At 32.1% G+C, this 23,646-nt stretch overlaps 1 protein-coding gene across 1 annotated transcript; it reads left to right on the top strand.

Annotated features, from left to right (window-relative positions):
* Window positions 1–5,227: 5,227 nt before the first annotated feature.
* Window positions 5,228–18,297, top strand: LOC127721640 (microfibril-associated glycoprotein 4-like). The gene is made up of 6 exons (XM_052228414.1): window positions 5,228–5,628; window positions 6,507–6,621; window positions 9,567–9,691; window positions 12,398–12,494; window positions 13,107–13,271; window positions 17,868–18,297. The coding sequence occupies exons 1-6, from the start codon at window positions 5,335–5,337 to the stop codon at window positions 18,125–18,127; spliced, it is 1,056 nt and encodes a 351-aa protein (XP_052084374.1). The 5' UTR covers window positions 5,228–5,334; the 3' UTR covers window positions 18,128–18,297.
* The last annotated feature ends 5,349 nt before the right edge of the window (window positions 18,298–23,646 follow it).

The raw sequence follows: 23,646 nt of genomic DNA, 5'->3' as shown, positions 1-23,646 counted from the left end.
TTTCGCTTACGCGAAATAAATTTCGCAAGCTTGACAAAAAGAAGGATGTATGTCAAAAGATCCAAGTAAGCAGTTATTTCACTCATAAATCTTGAAGATCTCCTTGCTTTCGACAAGACGACAGTCATTGTTTTTGTTTTTGTCTAGGGGGGGGGGGGTACTTTTTCTAAATTAATTGTAACATTACAATTGTTTTCACATTTATTATAATTTTTCTACCTATTAACGTGAATTTTCTGACACAAAAATAAATATACAACAGCACTGTTCATTAAAAGTATGTAATCAAATGCCTAACTATAAATATGTGTGAAAATTTACTTTCTGAAGATATAAAAAAATATATACAGTATCTTTTATTCTGTTTAAGATCTTATAAAATCTCATTGAAATTAATTAGATATTCTGCATACTATATTATGTATGCTTCATGATAAGACAAGATAAAATGCTGAACGACTCAGATCCCTCTCCTTTCAAAATTGTCAATTTGTGATGCATTTGGATTAAGCACAACAATATCTTTATGTAAATTTAATACACGCATGCAATCAGGGCTGTCAGAACATGGTTATAATTATTAAGGGTATATTAATTTTGTCCAACTGTCGCCTGGTGAGATTAATAGTTTAAGGTAAAACTTTATGATACCATATGGCCTAGTATTTTGTTGATTGACTTTTATTTTTATGACCTAAAATATGGTAATGAAATAGCACCCGTAACTTAATGAATATATCTGCTAAGTGAACATCACAGCATGAATCTGTCCATTTTTGCGTGAGGGTGACACGCAAAGTCAGGTAAATATATATCAAACCGTTTCTTTTGTAATTAAGATTAATTAACATAACAATCAAAATGTTTTAATCTGTCAGTGTAATCAATCACTTTTAAAAAAAAATCTGATTACAGTAATAACAATGCCGATCTGATAAATCAATAAACTGATAATGCCCCCAGTTCATCAAATCTCGTATCTAATCAGTCGATAACGCAAAATCACGATCAATCTTGCACATGCGCATTGTTTCCCTGACCTAGAGTATTTATAGATAGACAGATCGCGGATAAATTTGCATTACAAGCAAAGTTTTATGCGTACTTTATTTACAAATACATGTATATATATTTAATCTGTATTGTTTATATAACCATCATAGGCATGACCACGGAGGTTTTAATTTTATACATTAATTTACAATATTGTGATCAAAATTCGTTTTTTTGAAACAAATAAATAATTTGTAGTCGCACGCTTTCTTTGAAATTTAATTGCATTATGGGTAATTTCGGATCGTGTAGATAGAATGGGGAATGGTGTATGGTGTAATTTGTAAGGTGTATGGTGCAAAGATGTAAAGTGTATGGTGTAATGGCACAAGGTGTATGGTGTAATTGTGTATGGTGAATGGTGTATGTTGTAAGTGGGAAGTTTACACCATCCAAGGACTGTAATGTGGGTGTGGTTGCCAGTACATATTATGACTACATGTATGGAGACCAAATTTACCATCCATGCTCTCACCTTTTTGATTGTTACCAAAAATGTTGTTATTGTATAATGACATGCATATCTTTTATTTTGATAATTCTGCATTTAAAGTACAATGTAGCATGACTTTAAAATAATCGAAGGCTGGGAATTCAACTTTATCAATTTCATTGACTTTGTTTGAAAAGAAAAATAGATTCAGGTTGATAACAAACTGATATTTTACTCTAGACTGCTATGCCTACAAAATATGTCAAAACCATGAAATTAAGTGTCCACAGATATTCTTTTTATCCTAAATCCACGTGACTAAATCAATTTAAACTACATATAGTTTCCAAAGTAGAACATTTCAGTTTTTTTAGGTCTTTGTCTCTCCTTGCAATTAAAGTTTGAAAGAAGATTGTCTTTTGAATGTAAAAAAAAAAGGAATTTGAAGCGAGATGCTATACCTCTTGACCTATTTGATAGATTCAACGGTTGAAGAAGTGCATTGAAACATACAGGAGACGTAAAAAAAGGTTTAAATTAGGGCGACAGTGACCTTTTATTGCTTTTATTTCCGTCATTTGAACTATGGTGGATAGTTGTCTCATTGGCAATCATATTAAATGTCCTTATTTTTATATTATCTCACTTACTTTATAATTGTTTCACATGTTTCATGACGGGGCTTTTTGAATAATTTCCGTACAATTTTCAAAGTAATTTACCAGAATACTTTTTAAGATGCTTTTTCTTGATTATGAAGACGTTTCTGTACTAGTTCCGTAACATTTCATAAAGGTTTGGCAAATATTTTATGCTATTAAACGAGTTACCAGCTTTATAAATTTGGATGATTAATATCGTTGCTTTAGAAAAAAAATATTGGCTATACCACTGAACTTGACAGTGTAATCGTGTATGGCCGGAATGATTGCATGACGTTGTTGCGATTCAAACTTATTGCAACGTAATTTAGCGCCCTATTGGCAATTTTCCCGATTGCCATTAAAAATCATGGCCTATGGCTTTTATCGAACAAACAAGCACACGAACCCCTATTTTTTTTCTTTTGCAATCAATCAAGTACTGTCTTAAGTACGCTCCACCAAAATTTAAAGAAAAAATCAACGATAGAATTTTTTTCTGCACTTCTGTGTAGACGCAAAAAATATTTTCAACTTCTTTCTTTCACTTATAGTAACATAACTCAGGATATAATTATTTAGTTTCTGCTTTAAATTGTTACAGCGTATTAATGCCATTGGGCCAAGGGAACATTTTACATAAAAACCGGTTAGATTATGACTGTTCGTTCCAAAGTATTGCTACTTTCTTTACAAGTCCTTCAACATGAAATGTCTAAGTTTTCCTTTGAAATATGCAAATTTCGAACCAAAAAATCTCGAAAAGTAAGTCATGGAGGTATATTTTTCTTTCATATTTCAAAAGTACACATTACAATTGACCTTCTATCAGCATTTTAAGAAAAAAAACAACGAGGGATCTCTACTGTATCATATGCCCTTAACTGATATTTTAGGGCCACATTTTAATTTGGAGATTAAAGCATCTATGTAAAATAAAAGAAATCTTATTGTTCAGTTTTAGGTTGGAAAGATATATTGCCAGAATCGGCTTTGAAGGTTTATCCTTTAATATTCTGAAAACTTAAAATTCAACTTAAGATGAGAAAATTTGGATTTCAAAAAAAGAAAAATGAAAAGGTGATAGAATTACAATTAAAAGAAATAAAGATAGAAAGAGAACGAGAACGAGAACGTGATAAAGAACAAAGAGAACATGGAGAAAAAGAAAGGGTATCTGAAGAAAAGAAAAAGAAACAGATCAAGAATAAAAGTATAACAAATAGAAAAGGAAAAAGAATTTGGATTAAAAGAAATGGAAATACAAATGAAGCAAACATAATTCGATAAATCTCTAATAATAGGCGAAATGAAACTTGATGTAAGCTATTAAGTTAAATGTGTTACACCGTTCACAGAACAAGAGGTGGACAAATTTTTCCTTCGTGTGTTACAAAGTTGGTGCAGTACTATAAATATTGATAAAACTAATGACAATTTAAGACAGCTTATCCTTTTCGAGGAATCTCAAACCTGCATGTTTATTGAAATTTTAACCCATATTGATGAATATAAAATTAACAAACTAAAAGAAGCGGTAAACACAGCCTATTAATATGTCTAATTTCATAAAATTCTAAATCCAAGGCAAAATTCACAAAAGAAATCTTCTTATCCCAATTTGGCAAGTAATAAAACAAATTACACATCAAAAGGTCAAGAACAAGTTTGAAAATATAGAAATATCGGGAATATCAGATTTTGAGAGTCAGAATAAGTCATTTGGTCAATCAAAATGACTTGTTTGTAGGTATTGTAATGAAATAGGACTTCTAGTGAGTGAAAAGAAGATCTATATTTACGTCATATCAAACCTTTAGAGATTATCATCAACTGAATTTTCTGTTTTGGTCATTATTTAAAGTTTAACTCAGAGAACAGAATCATTCTAGTTTAAGATATCTTTTTGAATTTGGTATATTCATCATAACAACATTTTCCGTCTGTTGATTAACAATTGGGTTTATCAAATTGTGAACTTTAGAAGGTAACTTTATTCATTGGACATACTTGGATTGTAAACTAAAATAAAATCATTTGAAAGTGACTGGAATGAAAAAACTTAACAATGTAAATATTAGCAAACCCATTCGTTACCAACTATACGGTTTATTCCATCTAAAAAGAAGCTGCGACCTATATCAGAATGGTTTATGGTGAAACAGGCTTGTTCATAGAAGGAGCTCTAGAAGGTTACCCCCTTAGGTCACAAGTTCACATTTAGAAATTGCCTCAGATCACCAGTTCAATTTTAAGCAAATTTAAAAAAAATTGATTTTGAACATTTTAAAGGTCACAGGTAACATGTCCTTGAAATGAGACGTCAGGTTGCAAGGTCGCCAGCCAAATCCCCCATGAACGCAGGTCGGATTTGACCATATTGGAGCCATATAGAATGTAATGATATATGAAACTGAATAATCGGTTATAATAGATAAATACAAGTTAGAAGATATCTTATATTTATATACAAACAGTATGAATTGAATTATACATAAGCCCTGTACCGCTAGTGTTTAGTGAATGAAAAGAGGGAGAAAGCTCAACAATTATATTGGTTGAAACGTTATCTGAAATAATTCGAGCTTGTCATTGAAATACTATTTTTTACGATATATTGGACAATTCTAATTTTTCAATTTTTAAACAAGTGTTGGAAAAAAATTAGTTTTTACAATTTTCACGAGAAACAGTTACCTAATCCAAGTGACAATAATTTCCCCAACATACTCTTGGTATACGTACATTTATTCAACAGATACTTCTGCTGACTGTTTTAACAGGTTTACTGGACGTTTTTGAAAGTTTTATGTTGAGAACTTTGATATATTGACAAAACGAAGATTTGATAGAAATTTAGACAATAAAATCAATATAGTTTTGACTGCATCATCATATAAATAATGCATATGCATTTAATGAGTTGTCGCAACGTTATACTGAAAACGTCATTACCTTGTATTCTTTTCATGAATTACATTTCAACTTTAAAAGGCTTTTGTAATATTAATGAAATCGAAATATCATCTCTTTATCAATTGTAATTGTTATTTTCACTACGTTAGTTAATCATTCGATAGATTAAGAATAACCGGATTAAAAATGATTCTATGTTTCTATGTAATGAATAGCCTACATGAACACACGCAAAGATTTTCGAGTAAGGAAGAAACATAAATACTTTCATGATATTTCAATTGAAGCAAAATGTACCGCTTGACCTTTTCGATAGCTTTCCTATTTATGTGGACATTATGTGAAATAGTCGTTTTTAAAAAACAAAAAGATCAAATATACATTGGTCATGTGCTGTTTGAGGTACGAATGCCGATGTGGTCAATATGTGCTCAATACTGCTCGAGAGTAAAAATATGCAAATCTATTAACTTTATAGCAGCGAATAAAACTTGCCAAATAAATGACGCTGAACCCGGTGAAAGTAAATGTGCACTCGTTGAGAGTATTGGAAATAGCTTTGTTGCTGCCTCGACTTTTCCTCAGGTAATTGCAATATAATATATATAAAAATTTAATAAAAATATGCACCAAACCTTGCAGACGACAATATGTATATAATTATTTATTAGTTGAAAGTTGCTGGACCTTGACCTTGAAGGGAAAAGGAGGAGGAGAGCAGACATCGATATAGCCGTCAAACTGATATGTACTGATAGTAATGCATCTTTATACAAAATATCATTCATCTATCACACGTAGGTCCTATCAAACTGACTTAAGCAGAAAAAATAGCAATTGCTGACGCATCCTCCGCCGCCGCTGTCGCCGCCGGGAACACAATACATATGTCTCGCTTATTGCGACTTTCGTCGCAGGCGAGACAAAAATGATTGTAGACTGTTACTTTGGCTAAATATTTCTGTTAGCTACTAGATAATCATAATAAACACCAAATGTGTGATAACTGTTAGGGTGAGGTGTGTTCTGTATACTACATTTCATGACGTGAGGCAAACGGATTAAATGAAGTATAATTTTGCAATTTACTGTAATAATTGTAACTGGTCGATTGTAATTTTTCGAAACAAACATAATAATTCTATATTTCAGTTCCACCAAATTATTTAAGAAATTTTTTATACAGCACCGAGAAAGTTAGTTATACCTTTTATCAATAACCGCATGTGTTCAAACTTTTAAGCATTTTTTCTTCATGAAAACATTTTTTTTAATTTTGAAATGAACATAGTCCGAAATCATAACTTGATGATGATTCTTTATGTTCAATCGGCACAATCTGAGAATGCCTTTGTAATGCAAATAAATGTTCATTGCTCTAAAAATTGTGTATATTTTGGAGAAATTCGCATAAAGGATTGACATTTTCATGTTCATGTAACTGATGGCCACTCAATTTTCAGGAACTAGCTGGTCAATGCAGAGGAAATGATTGTAAACTCAACGAGGCATGCATGCCAAGAGGAACGGATTACTATTGTGTTCCATTACCTATAAAGCTATTTGAAAATAGCACACGTAAGTTTTATATATCATGGCATAGTTATTTTCTCGTTTGAATTGTTTTACATTTGTCATTTCGGGGCCTTTTATAACTGATTATGCGGTACGGGATTTGCTCATTGTTGAGGGCTGTACGGTGACCTATGACTGTTAATTTCTATGTCGTTTGGTCTCTTGTGAAGAGTTGTCTCATTGGAAATCATACCACATCTTCTTTTTTATATATGCATTTACACAAATAAATCTGATCAACAAAGTGTTTTCATACATGATTTTAAGTGTGTTTACCCTTCACATTTATTGTTGGAGTGAAACCGAATTTTCCATGTGTCTTAGCAGCAGGTACTCGGCATCTTTTAAAGGATGTAGTTTCAGGTAAAATTGTAATTTGCAATCAAGTTTTTCATAGTCAAGCTTTATAAAATAGTTATCTTGGAATAATGTTGTTTCATATGATCTCTGACAAAAATGATAATGGGAATATTATAACGGAAGTATATTATGCTGACAATAACACCGTAAAAAAACTTATTTTCGAGAGCGACTTATTTTCGCGATTTTCGTGACTACAAAAATATCGCAAATATAAATCGTCGCAAATATGTATCACTTTGGGTTTTTCCTTGTACAAATACGTCAAGAAAAAAGAAAACCCCGAAAATAAATCGGCGCGCAGTCGTTTAAAAATGGCTACACGCGAAATAAAGTATCCGCGAAAATAAGTTGGTTTACAGAAAACAAACTACAGGTCACCAGTATTTTGTAAATGACATAAATGATCAATGATGAACAACGTAAACTTCAGAAATGGTGTGATATTAGAACTGTGAAAGCCACGTGCAACTTTTACTTTTCTTTATACCCAAAAGATATTTAATCTGTGCAAGTCACCGGGAAAATAGTAATTTGCCTTTGTATTGGTTGACGGGATTGGCTAGCAAACCTAAAAACCAATTTGTTAGGAGGTCTTGATAGCTGTCTCACTTGCAATCATACCACATCTCCTTATTTGTATGTTATCGATTTTGTTCGGCTTATATTTCTGAACTGATTTCTTTTTGCCGAATTATAAACATACGTGTAAGACTAGTTATATATCATAAGGGATACAAATATTCATATATGACGCATACAGATTTTTGTTTAGCTATTTTGAGAAGGTTATCATATATCTTATATGGTGCTTCCATACTGCAATGAAATAAGGTTGTCAGTATATTTCACCTTGCTTTGAACAAACGATCCATAAATGAACGACAATATAGATATACTAAATATCATTTCAGTAACTCCTGTTTTACGCGAGGCCCTTTTTTACACAGAAAAGTCTTCGGCTGTAGAACATTTGTTTCCTTTTGTGCTTTTTTCCATTCGTTCAGCAGCTAAGTAATACATTTTAACGACATGTGTGTACGAAATAAGACGGGCAATTAGAGAGATTTCTTTAAAGATTCATTGCATTTAGACAGTCTCCTTTTTAAAGAAAAAAATTATACTTTTCAAAAGGAATTGTATACCAATGTTTATCAATAAATATATATTTGTTCATTCAAGATTTATTTTCTCCTGGTGTGAAATGAATATCTGTTTCAAAATATTCTTGTTCTATATATACCAATACTGTTTACTAAAAATAATACTCACAAGCAAACTTTGAAATTAAAAAATATAAACTAAATATTTGATGTTGTTACTTAATATTACATAAAAGATTATATGCCATAAAATGTACATATACTGTATGCTCAATTTCGAAAAAAGCGAACAATAATATAACGTTCTCGTCTGGTCTTTTGCATTTTGTTACAACATAATGGTCTTTTTTTCTGAATACTTGTAGCCAGATAACATGATAAAGTGATCATTTACTCACCACTTTTATAGGTACAGTTGTGGCGTCACAATATCCGCAATATGATAACAGATAACGAGATTGTTATTGTTCAGCAGAAAAAAAAACTTGTAAATGTTTGTTTTTGTAGAAGGAAAGAAAAGTGAATAAAAGGTCTTTTTGAAATCGCTATGTGTGCACAATAAATATGTTTTATTTTTACCTAATGTGTAGTGTTTGCTCGGTTAATATTTGTCTATTAATGGTTTTGTATTTTTCTTCTAATTTGTTTTTGTTGTCTCTCTGAAATATGTTCCACTTTTTAATTGGTTTTTTCCTATTAATGGCGGTATAACGAACTTTTTCTGCTAATTATTATAAAAGTGAAATAACATTTGTATATAAAGAATAAATTGGAGAGTAATTGAGATCACTGTTTCACAAATATATAAAACTGAAAAATTATTTATAAGGCCAATTAAAATTAATTGATAGATTTTCATCCCCGCCCGCCCCTCTCAAATCGTTCCGCCCGAATTTTTTTTATTTTTAAAAATTTACGATTTTCGGATTTTGTTCATTTTCGTTACCGGTAACTGTCGATAATTTCGTTTCATTAATAACATCCTGTTTCAAATTTTGGTTTTTGCATTTCTTTGTATGTTTGATTCGTTATACATGTATATACATGATAGAACCTTATTATTACACTTGCATATATGAAGAACACGTCACAAGAGCGTTTCATATCTAATAAAAAATAAAAAATAAAATCCTCCCACCCACCCCATTTTTTAAAAAAATTTGGATGAAAATCTACTAATTAAATTTACTTGGCCTAATGTTCAAAACCTAAAACGAATGAAATAGCCAAATCTTCATTAGTAACGTCACCCTAACAACTCGAACAGACACGGTCCTGTATAAGAGAAATATGTTTTACATCAAGGACAAGCATATACACACGACAAAAATGGAAAACGTTTAAGATCATCTGGCTTATAAAGTCATGTGAAATATTTGCATCATAAAGGATCGTCGTTAATTCGTTCGTCGTGCAATATATGTATAAATATTATCTGATATATGAGATGAAAATCAAGTCATCAACTAAAAAAAATATTTTCAGAACTTCGCCCACGTGACTGTGGTGATCTTCCACAAGGAAGTTGCTCAGGGGTATATACAATATATCCTTCAAACGAGATGTTTGATGTTTACTGTGACATGGATACAGCAGGATTTGGATGGACTGTAAGTTTACAGGTGTAGATATGTATTTAACTTTGGTTTCAATGTAATAGTATCATATTATTCGTACAGAATACACATATTTAATTTACATTTGAAAAACTGATGTTCACTTTGCCAAACAAATGGAATGAATATTAGAATGACTGTTTTTTTAAGTGAAAAGCATCAATTTAAGTTTCTCTTTTGTTACTTTAGTTTTTGTTTTCTTTCGTTGTTTTTTGGGTTGGATGGCGTAATTTTTTTAGGACTAAGCAATGTGCTACTTATAGTTTTTGCAATTTCTGATTTATTCCCGGAATCTGTAAATCTTTAGATAACCTACGGAACTTTCAAAGCTTACTGTGCATTGAACTACTATAATTTCAGGAAATTTTGTTCCATTTGTGTTCAGCATCTACACTTCAAAAACAATATTTGTTCACAGACAAGTGAAGCCATATTTGTTTGTTTTTTAATTTGCTGACAATTCGATTAAAAGATTAAAAATGTGAAAATTCTAAATTAGAAAAAAAAACTACTTACAAATTTCGCACGGGAAATATATTGTTAAATTAAAAAAAAATCAGCCATTGATTTCACATGAAGGTAGATGATCCAATGGACAAAATGTAATCATAACTGAATATGTACGATACCGATTCAATGCGCCAGACACTTTTTACCGTGACCAGGTATACTTGATTAACAATGTATAGTTGGCGATGATTTAATATTAAGATATGCATACTGTCTTGATCTCTTACTTTGTATTGATGCTTAGGGACAATTGAAAAACTATGCTTTTTCAGGCACATTCAATATTTCAATTGTCCTACTCTAAAATATACAAGTTTTTATTTATATATATATCTTTTAAAAATTTGCAAAGTTTTTTCTCTCAAAAAAGAACAGTAAATGCAGATAATTTTTTTTTTAATTTTGATGCGTCCGATATCTGAATTTACCGTCAACAGGAACGCTAAAACTCAAAAATATGAAATGCAAAATGTATAATTACATACACTCGTGAATAGCTATATAACCAAATAAGAGGCTCCTAACAGCATAAATCGCTCATAAGCCAAAAATTGAAATTAATAGGCAAAAACCCAAAATTTTGGATCATTTTTTATGTTAACAGTTTCTAACTATCTATTATTTTATTTTCTAGATTAGAGGCAATTACTCGAAAATTAGTTAATGAGTGTCTTTTTAGGGCAAAACATCATATCCATAAAGAGTAATCTGATAGTTACGATCAAATTGGCATTTTTTGTTGACCATGAATAGTTGATGGTTTCTGCTATTCACTGTTTCAGTTTATCTATTATAGTTTTGAAGAATAGTCAAAAACGGGAAAATAAGTCAAAAATCTTCATTTAATTGCCATAACTGTTATAAATCATCCAATGTTTTTGGACATCTAAGAATGTTTGCAGGCTTTGTATTGCTGATCATTTTTGCTTTTTGAGTTTCTACTTATCTATCAAAATTTATAAGATAATAGACAAAATCTATTCAAAAGTCAATAAATCCTCATTTTAGTGCAATAGCTCCTATAAGGAGTCATTTAAGTGTTTACGTTGAATTGGTATTTTTGACGTTCTTATATTTCTAATTATTTTTGTAATTATTTGTTTCCAACTATCTATTTTATAGTTTTTAAAATTATAGGCGAAAACTCGTAACTTAGTCAAAGGTCGTCATTTAATGGCAATAACTTATAAAAGAATTAGTCAAATTATTAATGACATATTATCATTTCTGGAGATCGTGTTGAACATTTCTTCTGACTATAGTTTCTACCTATCTATTATAGTTTTCAAGATAACAAACAAAAGGTTGAAATAAAGTCAAAAAGCATCATTTAAGGGCAATAACTTCAGTAATTTGCCATCTGATAATATTGTTGCAATAAGGAGGAAGGCATTCTGAGCATATTTAATTTTTTCTATCTGTTAAAGTTTTCGAGATAGAAGACAATTAATGCATTTTTACCCTCATGTTCTATTTTGAAGAATGGTGGCCATGATTGTTATATGACTGGAAAAAAGCACAGAATTCATAATATATAAAGTGTACTAAATATCCGAAGGATTATACATTCTTAATAAGGTTCAAATTTGTGCAGTAATTTTAGACGAAAATGTCATTGAAAAAAAACCCAAGATGGACAAGATCATTAGCCAACACAATCGTCTTTGAAGGCTATAGATCCTTGAGGGGCCATCCAATAGTTTCGATCAATAATGGGTTTTGTAGATCTTGTATTGCTAATAATTGTTGTCCTTATCAGTTCTTTCTATCAACTATGGGTTTGAATAAAAGGCAAAACAGGAAAAATTTGAAAAAAAATGTCCATTAAGGGCAATAACTCATTAAGGAGTCATTTGATAATTTTGCAGCAAACAGGAAGTAGGTAGATCTTGACACTTTGGGCATTTTACCTATGTCAGATCTTGGCTATCTGTTATATTTTTTAAGATATAAGACACATAATATAATTTAACCTTAGGTTCTAGTAACATATGTTTATGGCAATACTTTACATGATACTTTGGGTCAGGTGAGCGTAAAATGACATTAAAACAATATCGTGATAACGCAATTACGATACTGCATCAACACACGAATTCACTTCAGTTTAAAATAGACTTATCTCTGTTTAAGTCGATATAGTGTTTTATTTAATTTCATTATTATAAATGTTGTGTACATTTTCTAAAGGTTTTCCAAAGCAGAATGAATGGAGCAGTTGATTTTTACAAAGAATGGATTGATTATGAGATTGGATTTGGAGATTTAAAATCCGAGTTTTGGTTGGGTAATTTTCTCTTTGAAATCCATTGAAAAACACCTTTTCCATTCAGCACAGCAAGTTAAGACATCATTGATCAGTCTTTCGTATTCTATTCCAGAACACATTTTTTCTTAGTTTTATGGAGAAAGATTTGAAAATGATTGCGTTGTATACAAATGATAACAATATCATCGGAGACAACTAACGTTTGATGAAAAGGTTATTATTTACACATGCTACTTGTTTAGCTAAAACTTTCGGAAAAATATTGGAGCTTTTTTCTTAAAATATTTTTCAATTATCTGCACAATCTTATGTCATATATTAAATCTAAATAACAAATTCAACACCTATTCAAAATCCTAGTTTTCTACGATTTACAAAGCAAAACACAAAATGATACCTCTTTGTTTTTGAATACATGAAAATAGGTTTCACCAATAAAGTTACTTCTGTATATTGTCCAGTCTTGTTATCTGATGCTTTGTTTTAAATGTTTCTTCTTCTCCAATTTTAACAAATGACTCAAATATAGAAACATTTAAGCGCTGTTAAGAATTATACGATTAAAAATCAATAATAACCCGATTCCGATTGATAGATTGCAGAATAAAGTTTGCTTTTTCTGTTGTACAGGAAATAAATTCATAAACCTTCTTACGTCTTCTGGAACCTACAAAATTTACATCCATCTTGAGGATTTTGAAGAGAATTCGAGGTACGCAGAGTATAGCGAGTTCAGTGTAGGGGATGCATCAACACAGTATACTTTGAGTATTACTGGATACAGCGGAACTGCAGGTATATCTTTAGAATTTCAATTGATCAATTTGAATAAAGAGAAGTGTGTGATATATTTCATTAAGGCAGAAATCCAACAACACAAACTACTGTTAAGCCGCATAGCAGTTTTAGGGAGTGCGGATTTGTATTAGACCAGAATAAAATGTATTCTCCATAATCATTGAAACGAAATTGAAATTTAAGGCTATAAATAAAGGCAACAGTAGTATAGCGCTGTTCAAAACTCATAAATCGATAGAGATATAAACGAATCCGGGTTACAAACTAAAACTGAGGGAAATGCATCAAATATAAGAGGAGAACAACGACACAATAAAAACACAACATTAAAATGTAACACACACAGAAACGAACTATAATATAACAATGGCCATTTTCCTGACTTGGTACAGGACATTTTAAGAAAAAAATGGTGGGTTGAACCTGGTTTTGTGGCATGCCAAACCTCCCGCTTTTATGGCAACGTCAAACACAACACCAAAACGACAACATCACCTATATCAGGTTAAATTTAAACAAAATGGTCATTTTCTCGAGTATTTTTCTACGTTTCGTAATTCAATCCCAGTGATTTTGAATAATAAAATACAAAAATATATAAATGGTTGCTATGTTAGGTACAAATCTGTTCCATGCATATCCGGACTCAGTTGATATGTCACTAAGATACTTCCGGTTTATTTATGAATCAAGACGTCTGTTCTTAGACCGCGAAAAGTGTTCTTTTAATAGAAGTTTAAGTAAAAAGTAAAATAAAAAGAATATCGAACTCAAAGGAAAATTCAAAACGGAAAGTCCCTTATCAAATTGAAAAATCAAAAGCTAAAACACATCAAACACATCAAACGAATGTAAAACAAGTGTCATAAAGGTCTACCAATTAATGACGATAAAAGTAAAACTTGTGTACTTGTATCATTTAAATCGTCTTTCCACATAACCCTGTTGCAGCAGTGTATATTGTATGAGCACGTTTCAGTTGCATTCCGTCGGATTCTTACCGTTTACGATGTTAAAAATCTTGCTTACGTGACGGCCTGTTTTTGGGTATACTTATATCTCCTAACCATGCTATCGTCCTGAATATGCATATGCTATTTTCACCTTTATATAAAGAACAGATAGATAATAAGCAATCATTTAATCGTTTACAGTGTATATTAATATATTTTAGAACTGTTCTGCAACAGAAACGTTGCATAATCAAATTAAATTCAAGGTTTATCAGACTGTAACATAGTAGAACACGATCAGACTAAAATTTCTGTATAAAGTCTGGCTTATCAAAAAAATAAAAGCTTAAGTCCGCAAATAAAGGGGCACAGTTGATTTCCCATAGGAATGCTTATTGTCTGTTGAAAAAACATGATCTCCAAGTGAACACAAATGTTGTCAATACAAATAAATCAATTTTTGAAGATGTCAGTTTCAGTGAACTTTCTGCTGGTAGCAGAGTGGTTTTTTTTTTGTTTTGTTTTTTTCTCTCATAAAGTAAAGTTTTTTTCTGTTCCTTAAAGAAGATTTTTTGTTTCTTCTTTTGATTTGTCTTTAAGTGTCTTGTCCGGAATGCTAGTCTTAGGAGTAGAGAGGTCAAATACTAATTCGGTCATATTGTGTCATACTGTTCATGCATTCAGAATTTTGACATATGTGTTTTATGACAAGATTTTTTTTAAAGTAAATTTGTCATAAAACAAATGAAAAAAACATCTTTATAAACGTGTTTTTACCTTATCAGGATAGCCCATACTAAATAAATAGGCAAGGATGTAAAACTTTATAAACACGGGTGTAGCTTTATGATCAAAAAAGGGCTTCAAAGAATAACCAACTCCTTCGGTTAACTTCGACTGAGACTGTTGGAACCTTAGTTTTAATCTATCTAATATATCAACGGATAATTAAATTACAAAATATGTTACACATAATTTCAGTACCAAAGCAAACCGTATGTATGTTATGCTATACTTAAGGGTTTTTTAACTATTGTTGAAGGCCATATAGTGACTTGTAATTGTTCATATCTTTGTTCTTTTGTCTTCGGAAAGTTGTCTCATCGACAATCCTTTTTTTATGTATTTTGTGTTAATGTTTATTAATTTTTCTGCGGATTTTAATATTTTTGTTATTGCGCATATTATTATGATATCCCGTCTTCTTTTCTCCGAATGTGACCTACCGAGTTAGACTTATCACCGGTGTTGTACTAACATGAGCAACACGACAGGTGCCACATGTGAAGCAGGATCTGCTTACCCTTTTGGAGCACCTGAGATCACCCCAGGTTTTTGGTGGGGTTCTTGTTGCTCAGTCTTTGGTTTTCTATGTTGTGTTTTGTGTACTGTTGATTGTCTGTTGATCTTTTTTTTTTCTTTTGTAGCCTTGTCTTTGTCCGTTTATTTTCTACATATGAGATTGAATGTCCCTTTGGTATCTTTTGCCTCTCTTTTATATAATGTATCAGGGTCTGGATTGGGTTTACTGAACAATAGGCCGGAAAAAAAAGAATGGAGAAAAATGGATAAAAAATAAAAAAAATAGAAATTGATGTTGTGTAAAAATAAAAGGAACAAATGTGTAAAAATAAAGCATATTGTAACAATACACTATACCAGAAATACATATTTAACAGTTTAACGACTTACTGCACTTTTCGAACATTAAATAATTATAGATCATATACATTTTGTTAATATTTGATAAATTATATTTTCATTGATTTTGCTATTCAAATTCTATACAATCGTAAGCATCGGTATCAACCTCTCAAATAAATATTGCAAAGCCATGTACGAATGAATGCAAAAATACATGAGGAGCTATGTGATCTAAAGGAACCACCAGCATTATAGACTTTGTGCTAGAACATAACTATTTATAATTAGGAGCGTCCGAATCGCTTTTCTCAATTTACTCGATGTTTAAATAGCTGAATACATGAGCAGATATATGACCAAAAGTGATCTAAAAAGAATAGCAAAATTCGTCTTTGTCAGCTTTACCTGAGCACATTTCTCAATAATTTGTAAATTTATCAACGGAAAATTTGAGAATATGATACTTCGGGGACTAACGGTCAACAATCGGCGATTTCTTATGAATCAATGTCTTATATATGAATGTATTTTATGATTTTTAAAATAAGGCAGACAGTTATCAAGCAATGTAAACGTCTACGTAAGGATCGAGCAAGTCGGACATTTCCCACGTGATAAATCAAAAGTTCCTTACAACGACAAAAAAAGTTCATAATCAAAATCAAATTAATTAAAAACCGTCACAATTGAAGCTTCCTTGATATATGAAAAACAATGTGATTTATCTTCACAAAACTGAACTAAAACAAAATTGCGAATCCGTCAATGAAAAAGCAACCTAACAACTAAACAAATCTACCACATTTCCGGAGGTAAATACACAATCATTGTTTTTTTTTGTTTTTTTTTGGGGGGTATTTATCTAGTTAATTTGGTGTTGACGGCATCTCCTAGTTGGTTGCGTTTAATTTATTACATTGTTAAGACTTGGAATTATATAGAACTTGATATATTGTATAGACATTTTTATGGCAAATAGATGTGTTTGATTATTTGTGACGTCTGGTTACTGTAACATTGACGTATACTTCTTCTATATTTTATCTGATTCATCATGATCATGCAGTCAGCTCTTTTGATTAAAGTTAGAAATTTTAGTAAAAGGATACGACTCAACTAGATAAACACTTACTCTCTCTCTCTGAAACATGTATTTTGTCTCTCTACAAGGTTTATATTTTAGAATTTTATGTTAGGTTTAGGATTTTTAAATATTTTGGCCTCGAGCATCAGTGAAGTGACATTATAGTCATAACGCGCATCTGGGGCATAAAATTGATACCGCTAATGTGATTATTACCACTTGGTAGATACCTCTGCTGGCGGACTGTTAGTCCCCGAAGGTATCACCAGCCAAGCATGAAAATACAGAAACTGTTTGATGGAATTTTGCTGTTTTGGAAAATATTTTAAATTAAGGAAAATAAATCGTTGATGCAAAGCCTTATTCCTTGTCAAGGTTTGACTTTACTTTAGGTTCTGTTTGGTTTGATCAGCTTTTGAACGTTTTTTTTTTGGTTTTGGATTTTCAAATATTTCGACCCCGAGCAGCACTGAATAGACATTAATCGTCGAAATCTGCATCTGGTGCAGTACAATTGGTATCGTAGTATTATCATTTTTTTTAACATTTTTCCGAAACAAATGACATAACTTTCTAACGAAATGAGGTATCATCACTTATCACCCAGTTTTTGCAAAGCGTTTCTTATATTAGTTTATACGCAAGTCAATTATATCCACTCTTTATTTACTTGCTCATGAGATAGCCTGATGTCTACTCGCCACGACGCCAAACAAAACGGCATGATGATTTCTATTAAAGACAGGAAAAAAGAAAGATATTCAGCCAATTCTAAGTTACGTACATTTGTGGTATTTACTAACTTTGCTCCGTATCATTTTAGACATACAAAACTTAACAAAAATTAAGTGTTTCTTATATAAGTTTATACGTCTTTAAGTAAATGTATACTCTCTTTATTTACATGCACAGGAGATAGCCTGCTCAACCCAAACTATTATCACAACGGCATGATGTTTTCTACTAAAGACAAGGATAATGACAGAAGTTATCGGGACTGCGCACTTACATTTCAAGGGGCATGGTGGTACAATGATTGTCATTATTCTAATTTGAATGGAATATATTTTGGTGGACAGCACTTGTCTAATGCCGATGGTATCAATTGGGGTACATGGAGAGGATTTCAATACTCACTAAAATCTACTAAAATGATGATTAAACGACACTAAAAACCATTTTAAGAAAGACCCACAATTTATTTTACAAAAGTACACAGTCAGTTACATTTTACATGTTTTAAGAAAGGTGATTTATGACGTAACAAATACACAATTTGAAGATAAGCAGAAAGTAAAATATAGGCTTACTGAAGAGAAATAAACTTTCTTATTTTGTTTATCTTATTTTTTTTTTTGTTAACTATTTATCAAAGTTCTGTTCGGTAAAGGTCAATTTTATGATGTCCTGTGCTGTTGTAAATTCATGATTATTCAACTATAATCAAGTCACCATTTGACATGTCAACCAACAAAGGAAACTGCCATTCATCGTTTTCATCGATGTCATATTTTACAAGATATTCATTTTTTTACCCTTTAATTTTTTTATTGATATAACTTTACCAGAGCACTATGAATTTCATTATAACCCTCCTCTTTATATTTTTGCTGAAAAGTTTTTCCAACAAAAAGCTGTGGGGTTTCGATAAATTTGGTCAAAATGTAACTTTGCTGATTTATTGTTATTTTCTTTCTTTCCATGTTTAACTTGTGTGCTAAAGCTTGCTTTGCCTTGCTTATATTACCACTGACTTCATTCATAGATCAATATTGAAGTTTATTTTCAACAGAAGCTACATTTTCATTTTGGTCATTTTTTTTCAACAACTTCATTTAAATTACTTTCAAGTTGTTGAATTGAATATTGTTTCCCTTTACATGACTGTTGAAATAACTCCTTAGGACCTTTGCTTTTAATAACCTGTTTTCTAAATTAAAGTTGTGCTATCAAAGCTTCTTTGAACAAAACATTATATGTAGGTTTATCTTTTATTTGAACCGTGTAGCACTCTATTTGTTAGGTAACCCATATATCACCAAGTTCACTTAATTGTGCTGTTGATTTCACTTTTTGGCTGTACTCTTTGTTTTCTTTATTTGCCTTGTTTTCTTTCTTTGCTCTTAGAATTTTCAAGTTTTTTTTATTGAATAGATTTTGTTGTCTTGTTTTAAATGACTGAATAATACTTGGTGCACTAATCCTGGCATCATCTATAGCCTTTGTATGCCCCCGCCGTAGCGGAGGGGGCATTAAGTGTTACCCTTGTCTGTCCCGTCTATTCGTCCCGAAAATTTGTTTCCGTTCTTTAACTTTAGTTTGCCTCAACCAAATGTAATAAAACTTATACACAATGCTTATTACAACAAAGCACAGATCAATTTTGAAATTGGGTGGCGTCACTTTTTACCGTTCATGAGTTATGCCCTATATAAACCTAAAGATTGCTGAATTTTTCGTTTCCGTTCTCTATCTTTAGTTTGCCTCAACCAAATGTCATAAACCTTATACACAATGCCTATTACCACGCAACACAGATCAAGTTCCAAATTGGGTGGTGTCACTTTAACTGTTGGAATTCCATTGGGAACCTATTGTGCCCCTATTCTTGCCGACTTGTTTCTTTATTATTATGAGGCTGACTTCATACAGGGACTTCTTAGGAAGAAAGATAAGAAGTTAGCAATATCCTTTAAATCTACGTTCCACTATATAGATGATGTTCTCTCACTAAATAATACAAAATTTGGTGACTATGTTGAACGAATTTGTCCCATCGAACTAGAGATAAAGGATACTACAGATACAGTTAAGTCTGCCTCAGATCTTGACTTACATCTAGAAATTGATAATGAGGGTCGGTTGAAAACAAAACTTTACGACAAAAGAGATGATTTCAGCTTCCCAATTGTGAACTTTCCATTTCTATGTAGCAACATTCCAGCAGCGCTGGATACGGAGTATATATCTCCCAATTGATACGATATTCCCGGGCTTATGTTTCCTATCATGATTTCCTTGATAGAGGATTGCTGCTCACAAGGAAGCTATTAAACCAAGAGTTCCAAATGGGGAAGTTGAAATCATCCCTTCGTAAATTTTACGGACGCCATCACGAGTTGGTTGACCGTTATGGAATAACCGTTTCACAGATGATATCGGATATGTTCCTTATGTCGTAACTACAATACCCTCCCTTTTCACGAATGTGACTTACCGAATTAGACTATTTACCGGATTTGTAATAACATAAGCAACACGACGGGTGCCACATGTGGAGCAGGATCTGCTTACCCTTCCGGAGCACCTGAGATCACCCCAATTTTTTGGTGGGGTTCGTGTTTCTTAGTCTTTGGTTTTCTATGTTGTGTCATCTGTACTATTATTTGTCTGTTTGTCTTTTTATTTTTGGCCATGGCGTTGTCAGTTTGTTTTCGATCTATGAGTTTGACTGTCCCTCTGGTATCATTCGTCCCTCTTTTACCATTCTTGAGTTATGTTCCTTTATAAATGTAAAATTGCTAAACTTGTCGTTTCCGTTCTCTAACTTTAGTTTGCCTTAACCAAATGTTATGAAACTTATGCTTATAATCACAAAACGGTCTTAACTACGTGAATCCTGTATCTGTATGTGGAAGTTGACTCATGCATATTCACAAGCGGAGGCATCTATGGTCCATTGACACATTCTCAATTTATTTTTATCTGTGTCTGACAGCTTTGAAAGCCAGCTTAAGGTTTTGTTGTTGGACCACATAATTATAGCTTCATAAGCTACAGTTGTAGCCGAAGGTTTAAGCCTAACTAACATGTCAATCATGGCAAAATCTCTCTCTAAGCATGTATTTGTTGTAGGTACAGAACTACCGTGGATTTGATCCCTAAAAGATGGTTCATAGAATTTACCACTAGGCAATTGGTCTTTAGCTTGCCTTTCTAGAATAAGTAGCATACCACCTGCACAAAGCTCTAATGCCATGTGTGTATACATTTCAGCGACAGAATCATCAGTATCTATCAACAATGAATCAAAGATAGAATTTCTATGTACTTCCACACCTTCAAATACTAATTCACGAGCTAAGAGTGGAGATGCATCAATGGACAACTCCTAAAGTTTTATTTGCAAGTGGCAAAGAAGGGTTTAAATCTAGAATATTTTTTGATGTCTCGATAAATCTCCAAAATGGACCTGTAACGAATTTATCAATTATTCCTAGTGCCTATATGCCACTTACAAAAGCTTTTTCTCTCACATCAAAAAAGATGTTTTTTAACAAATCATTTTAGTCTGCCCAGCTTTCAATAAAATCAATATTGTCATTCAAGTGATATCTTACAGAAGAAAGATGACATCTTGGCCATTTCAGATCAAGTGTTTTGATCGGGTTTTCCCAGTTTTCTTCTATGTCTGGTAATAGACTCTCTTTGAATTCCTTTAACTGTTGATTAAAGAGAGGATTTGCTGCCCCTTGCTCGGACATGGTTGAGACAATGCTACAAGTTAAGCGTGAGAAAACTTCCGGTTCATTTTGTGCTGCCTCTCCCAAGTCAGAAATTATATGTTTTTAAATGAGGACATGATTGATGTCTTTATAGCTCAAAACGATATTATTTTTTTTTTGCCCGAGCATTTGGACATTCTTTCTTCTTGATTTCATAATGAGGATACATTCAGAATTGTGGAGTGTATTCGAAAAGCTTTACATTGGTTAAATAATGAAATAAAAATAATAAATGTTTCATATATTTACACAAGTTTAAATTCGTTTTAGACGCCAGGGGTCGGAAAATAAAAGTTGAACATCTGCATATGTACGTCCTTGTTCATATTTATATCATAATTGATGTTCTAATAATGCATCTATAAGTTGCCACTGGACGTTAAACAACTAACTATTAATTCATCCATCTTATCCTAAGGATTGTTATAATTTGTATATCAACAATATAAAACAACTGCAGATTTACACTATAGTTAGGAGACCGAAATTATTGCACAAATAAACCTCTCATTCACATCCCTACGTCACGATCTCCTTGCAAAACACACTCTATAAATTTCATGCATCCGAAACGATTTTCTGGATTTACTTTCACCAGAAACACTCGAAGCTGAATATTAAAAAGCCAAGCATGTATAAATAAAGAAAGGAGTGAAAACCTATATGACCAATAAAGGACCTACACATTCTCCACATTATGTATGTGCCTGTCCAAAGTCAGGAGCATGTAGTAGAGGCGGATTTAGGGGGCGGCAGGGTGCCCGGGTCCCCCCTTTTGTGGGAAAAATTTGGTTGATTATTTCGAGACCACTGAAGCATTACTTGAGCGGCCCCTCTCTTATGGCAGTCAGTACTCCCCCCCCCCCCCCCCCCCGCCCCCTTTTATGAAAATTTCTGGTCCCGCCACTGTGTAGTTCAGTGGTTGTCGTTACTTCAAGTCTGGTTTATTTGGGTTTTTTTTATAAATTGCTTTGTTATAAATTAGGCCGTTAGTTTTCTCAGTTGAATTGTTTCTTATTTTTCATGTCGGTCCGTTTTATAGCCGATTTTACGGTATGTGTTTTTTTCATCGTAGGGTTGCCTATGACTGCTTACATCCTCTTCGTTTTAACATTGGTGGATAGTTGTCACGTAGTTGTCACGTAGGCAATCATATCACATCTACTTATTTTTACAGGAGAGCCCAATTCATCTAGGATCAACTTTGCCCGAGGGAGCTGAAACCTTCGTTTCTTCATAATTTTCTAAATTTATAAACAGACAATTTAAGAAAAGTTTGTTATAAATCATGTTAGTACCGAAGCACTGACTACTGAGCTGATGATACCCTCAGGGACTTATAGTGTACCAGCAGCAGTATCGACTCAGTGCTTTAATAAATGAAAACAACACCTTCTAACGGTAATTTTTGAATAAATGTCATACTTTCTTTAAGTAAAACACAATATTGTTATGAGTTTTATTTCCAATTCAATTTAATAAAGAAGAGATATATGTTCGTTACATAAGCTTCAAAGAGATTTGTAAATCCTAAAATAGATCATATTTCCCTCGGGCAATACCCGCGGGAAATATGATTATTACTATAGTACAATAAAACCTATTATCAGAAAATCGGTATAAAAAAGTGTTTGCAATTATTGAAATCAAGTAAAAAGAAGTGTATATATATGTATGACTTGGAGGTGCGATGGGGACGCTGAAGTGCGATGGTCACGCTGAAGTGCAATGGTCTGCGCCGAAGTGCAGTGGTCCGTTCGATGGTCAATATGACGCTTGAAAGCTAGTTTAAAATCTATAGATGTTTCTTATAGCAGCGTCATGCAAAGTACAGGCAGAAATAACATTAAAGCACCAACCATTCATTTTATGTTGGCCGAGTATATTGTGTTTAGAAACTAACCTTTTTGTAAAAAATTAATTAAAACACAAAACTATTTTTGCTAAAACATTTTGGAATAAGGAATTTATTTAGACCGTAGACATTAGTGTTGTTTTTTTTTATACTAATTTTCGAAAAGACACAAACAGTTCTTTTTTTCTTCTTAAAAACATTGAGACATAATTTGGGAATGTTACCAGTATAAATGCACATGGTAGGCGGTGGAATTGAATTTTGAGTAAGACAATAAGTGAAGGGAGGGGTAGTGCAGAATTTTAGTATAAGCTTAGACGTTCGGGGCATA

Source organism: Mytilus californianus, unplaced genomic scaffold, assembly GCF_021869535.1.
Source record: "Mytilus californianus isolate M0D057914Y unplaced genomic scaffold, xbMytCali1.0.p SCAF_12, whole genome shotgun sequence".
Taxonomy (NCBI): domain Eukaryota; kingdom Metazoa; phylum Mollusca; class Bivalvia; order Mytilida; family Mytilidae; genus Mytilus; species Mytilus californianus.
Note: the sequence above shows the minus strand (reverse complement) of the source record. Positions and strands in the feature narration are given on the sequence as shown.

Coding starts and splice junctions, on each gene's coding strand:
- LOC127721640 (XM_052228414.1), top strand. CDS start 5,335: ATGTACCGCTTGACCTTTTCGATAGCTTTCCTATTTATGTGGACATTA. Junction 5,629..6,506: donor CTGCCTCGACTTTTCCTCAG/GTAATTGCAATA, acceptor CTCAATTTTCAG/GAACTAGCTGGTCAATGCAG. Junction 9,692..12,397: donor CAGCAGGATTTGGATGGACT/GTAAGTTTACAG, acceptor CATTTTCTAAAG/GTTTTCCAAAGCAGAATGAA.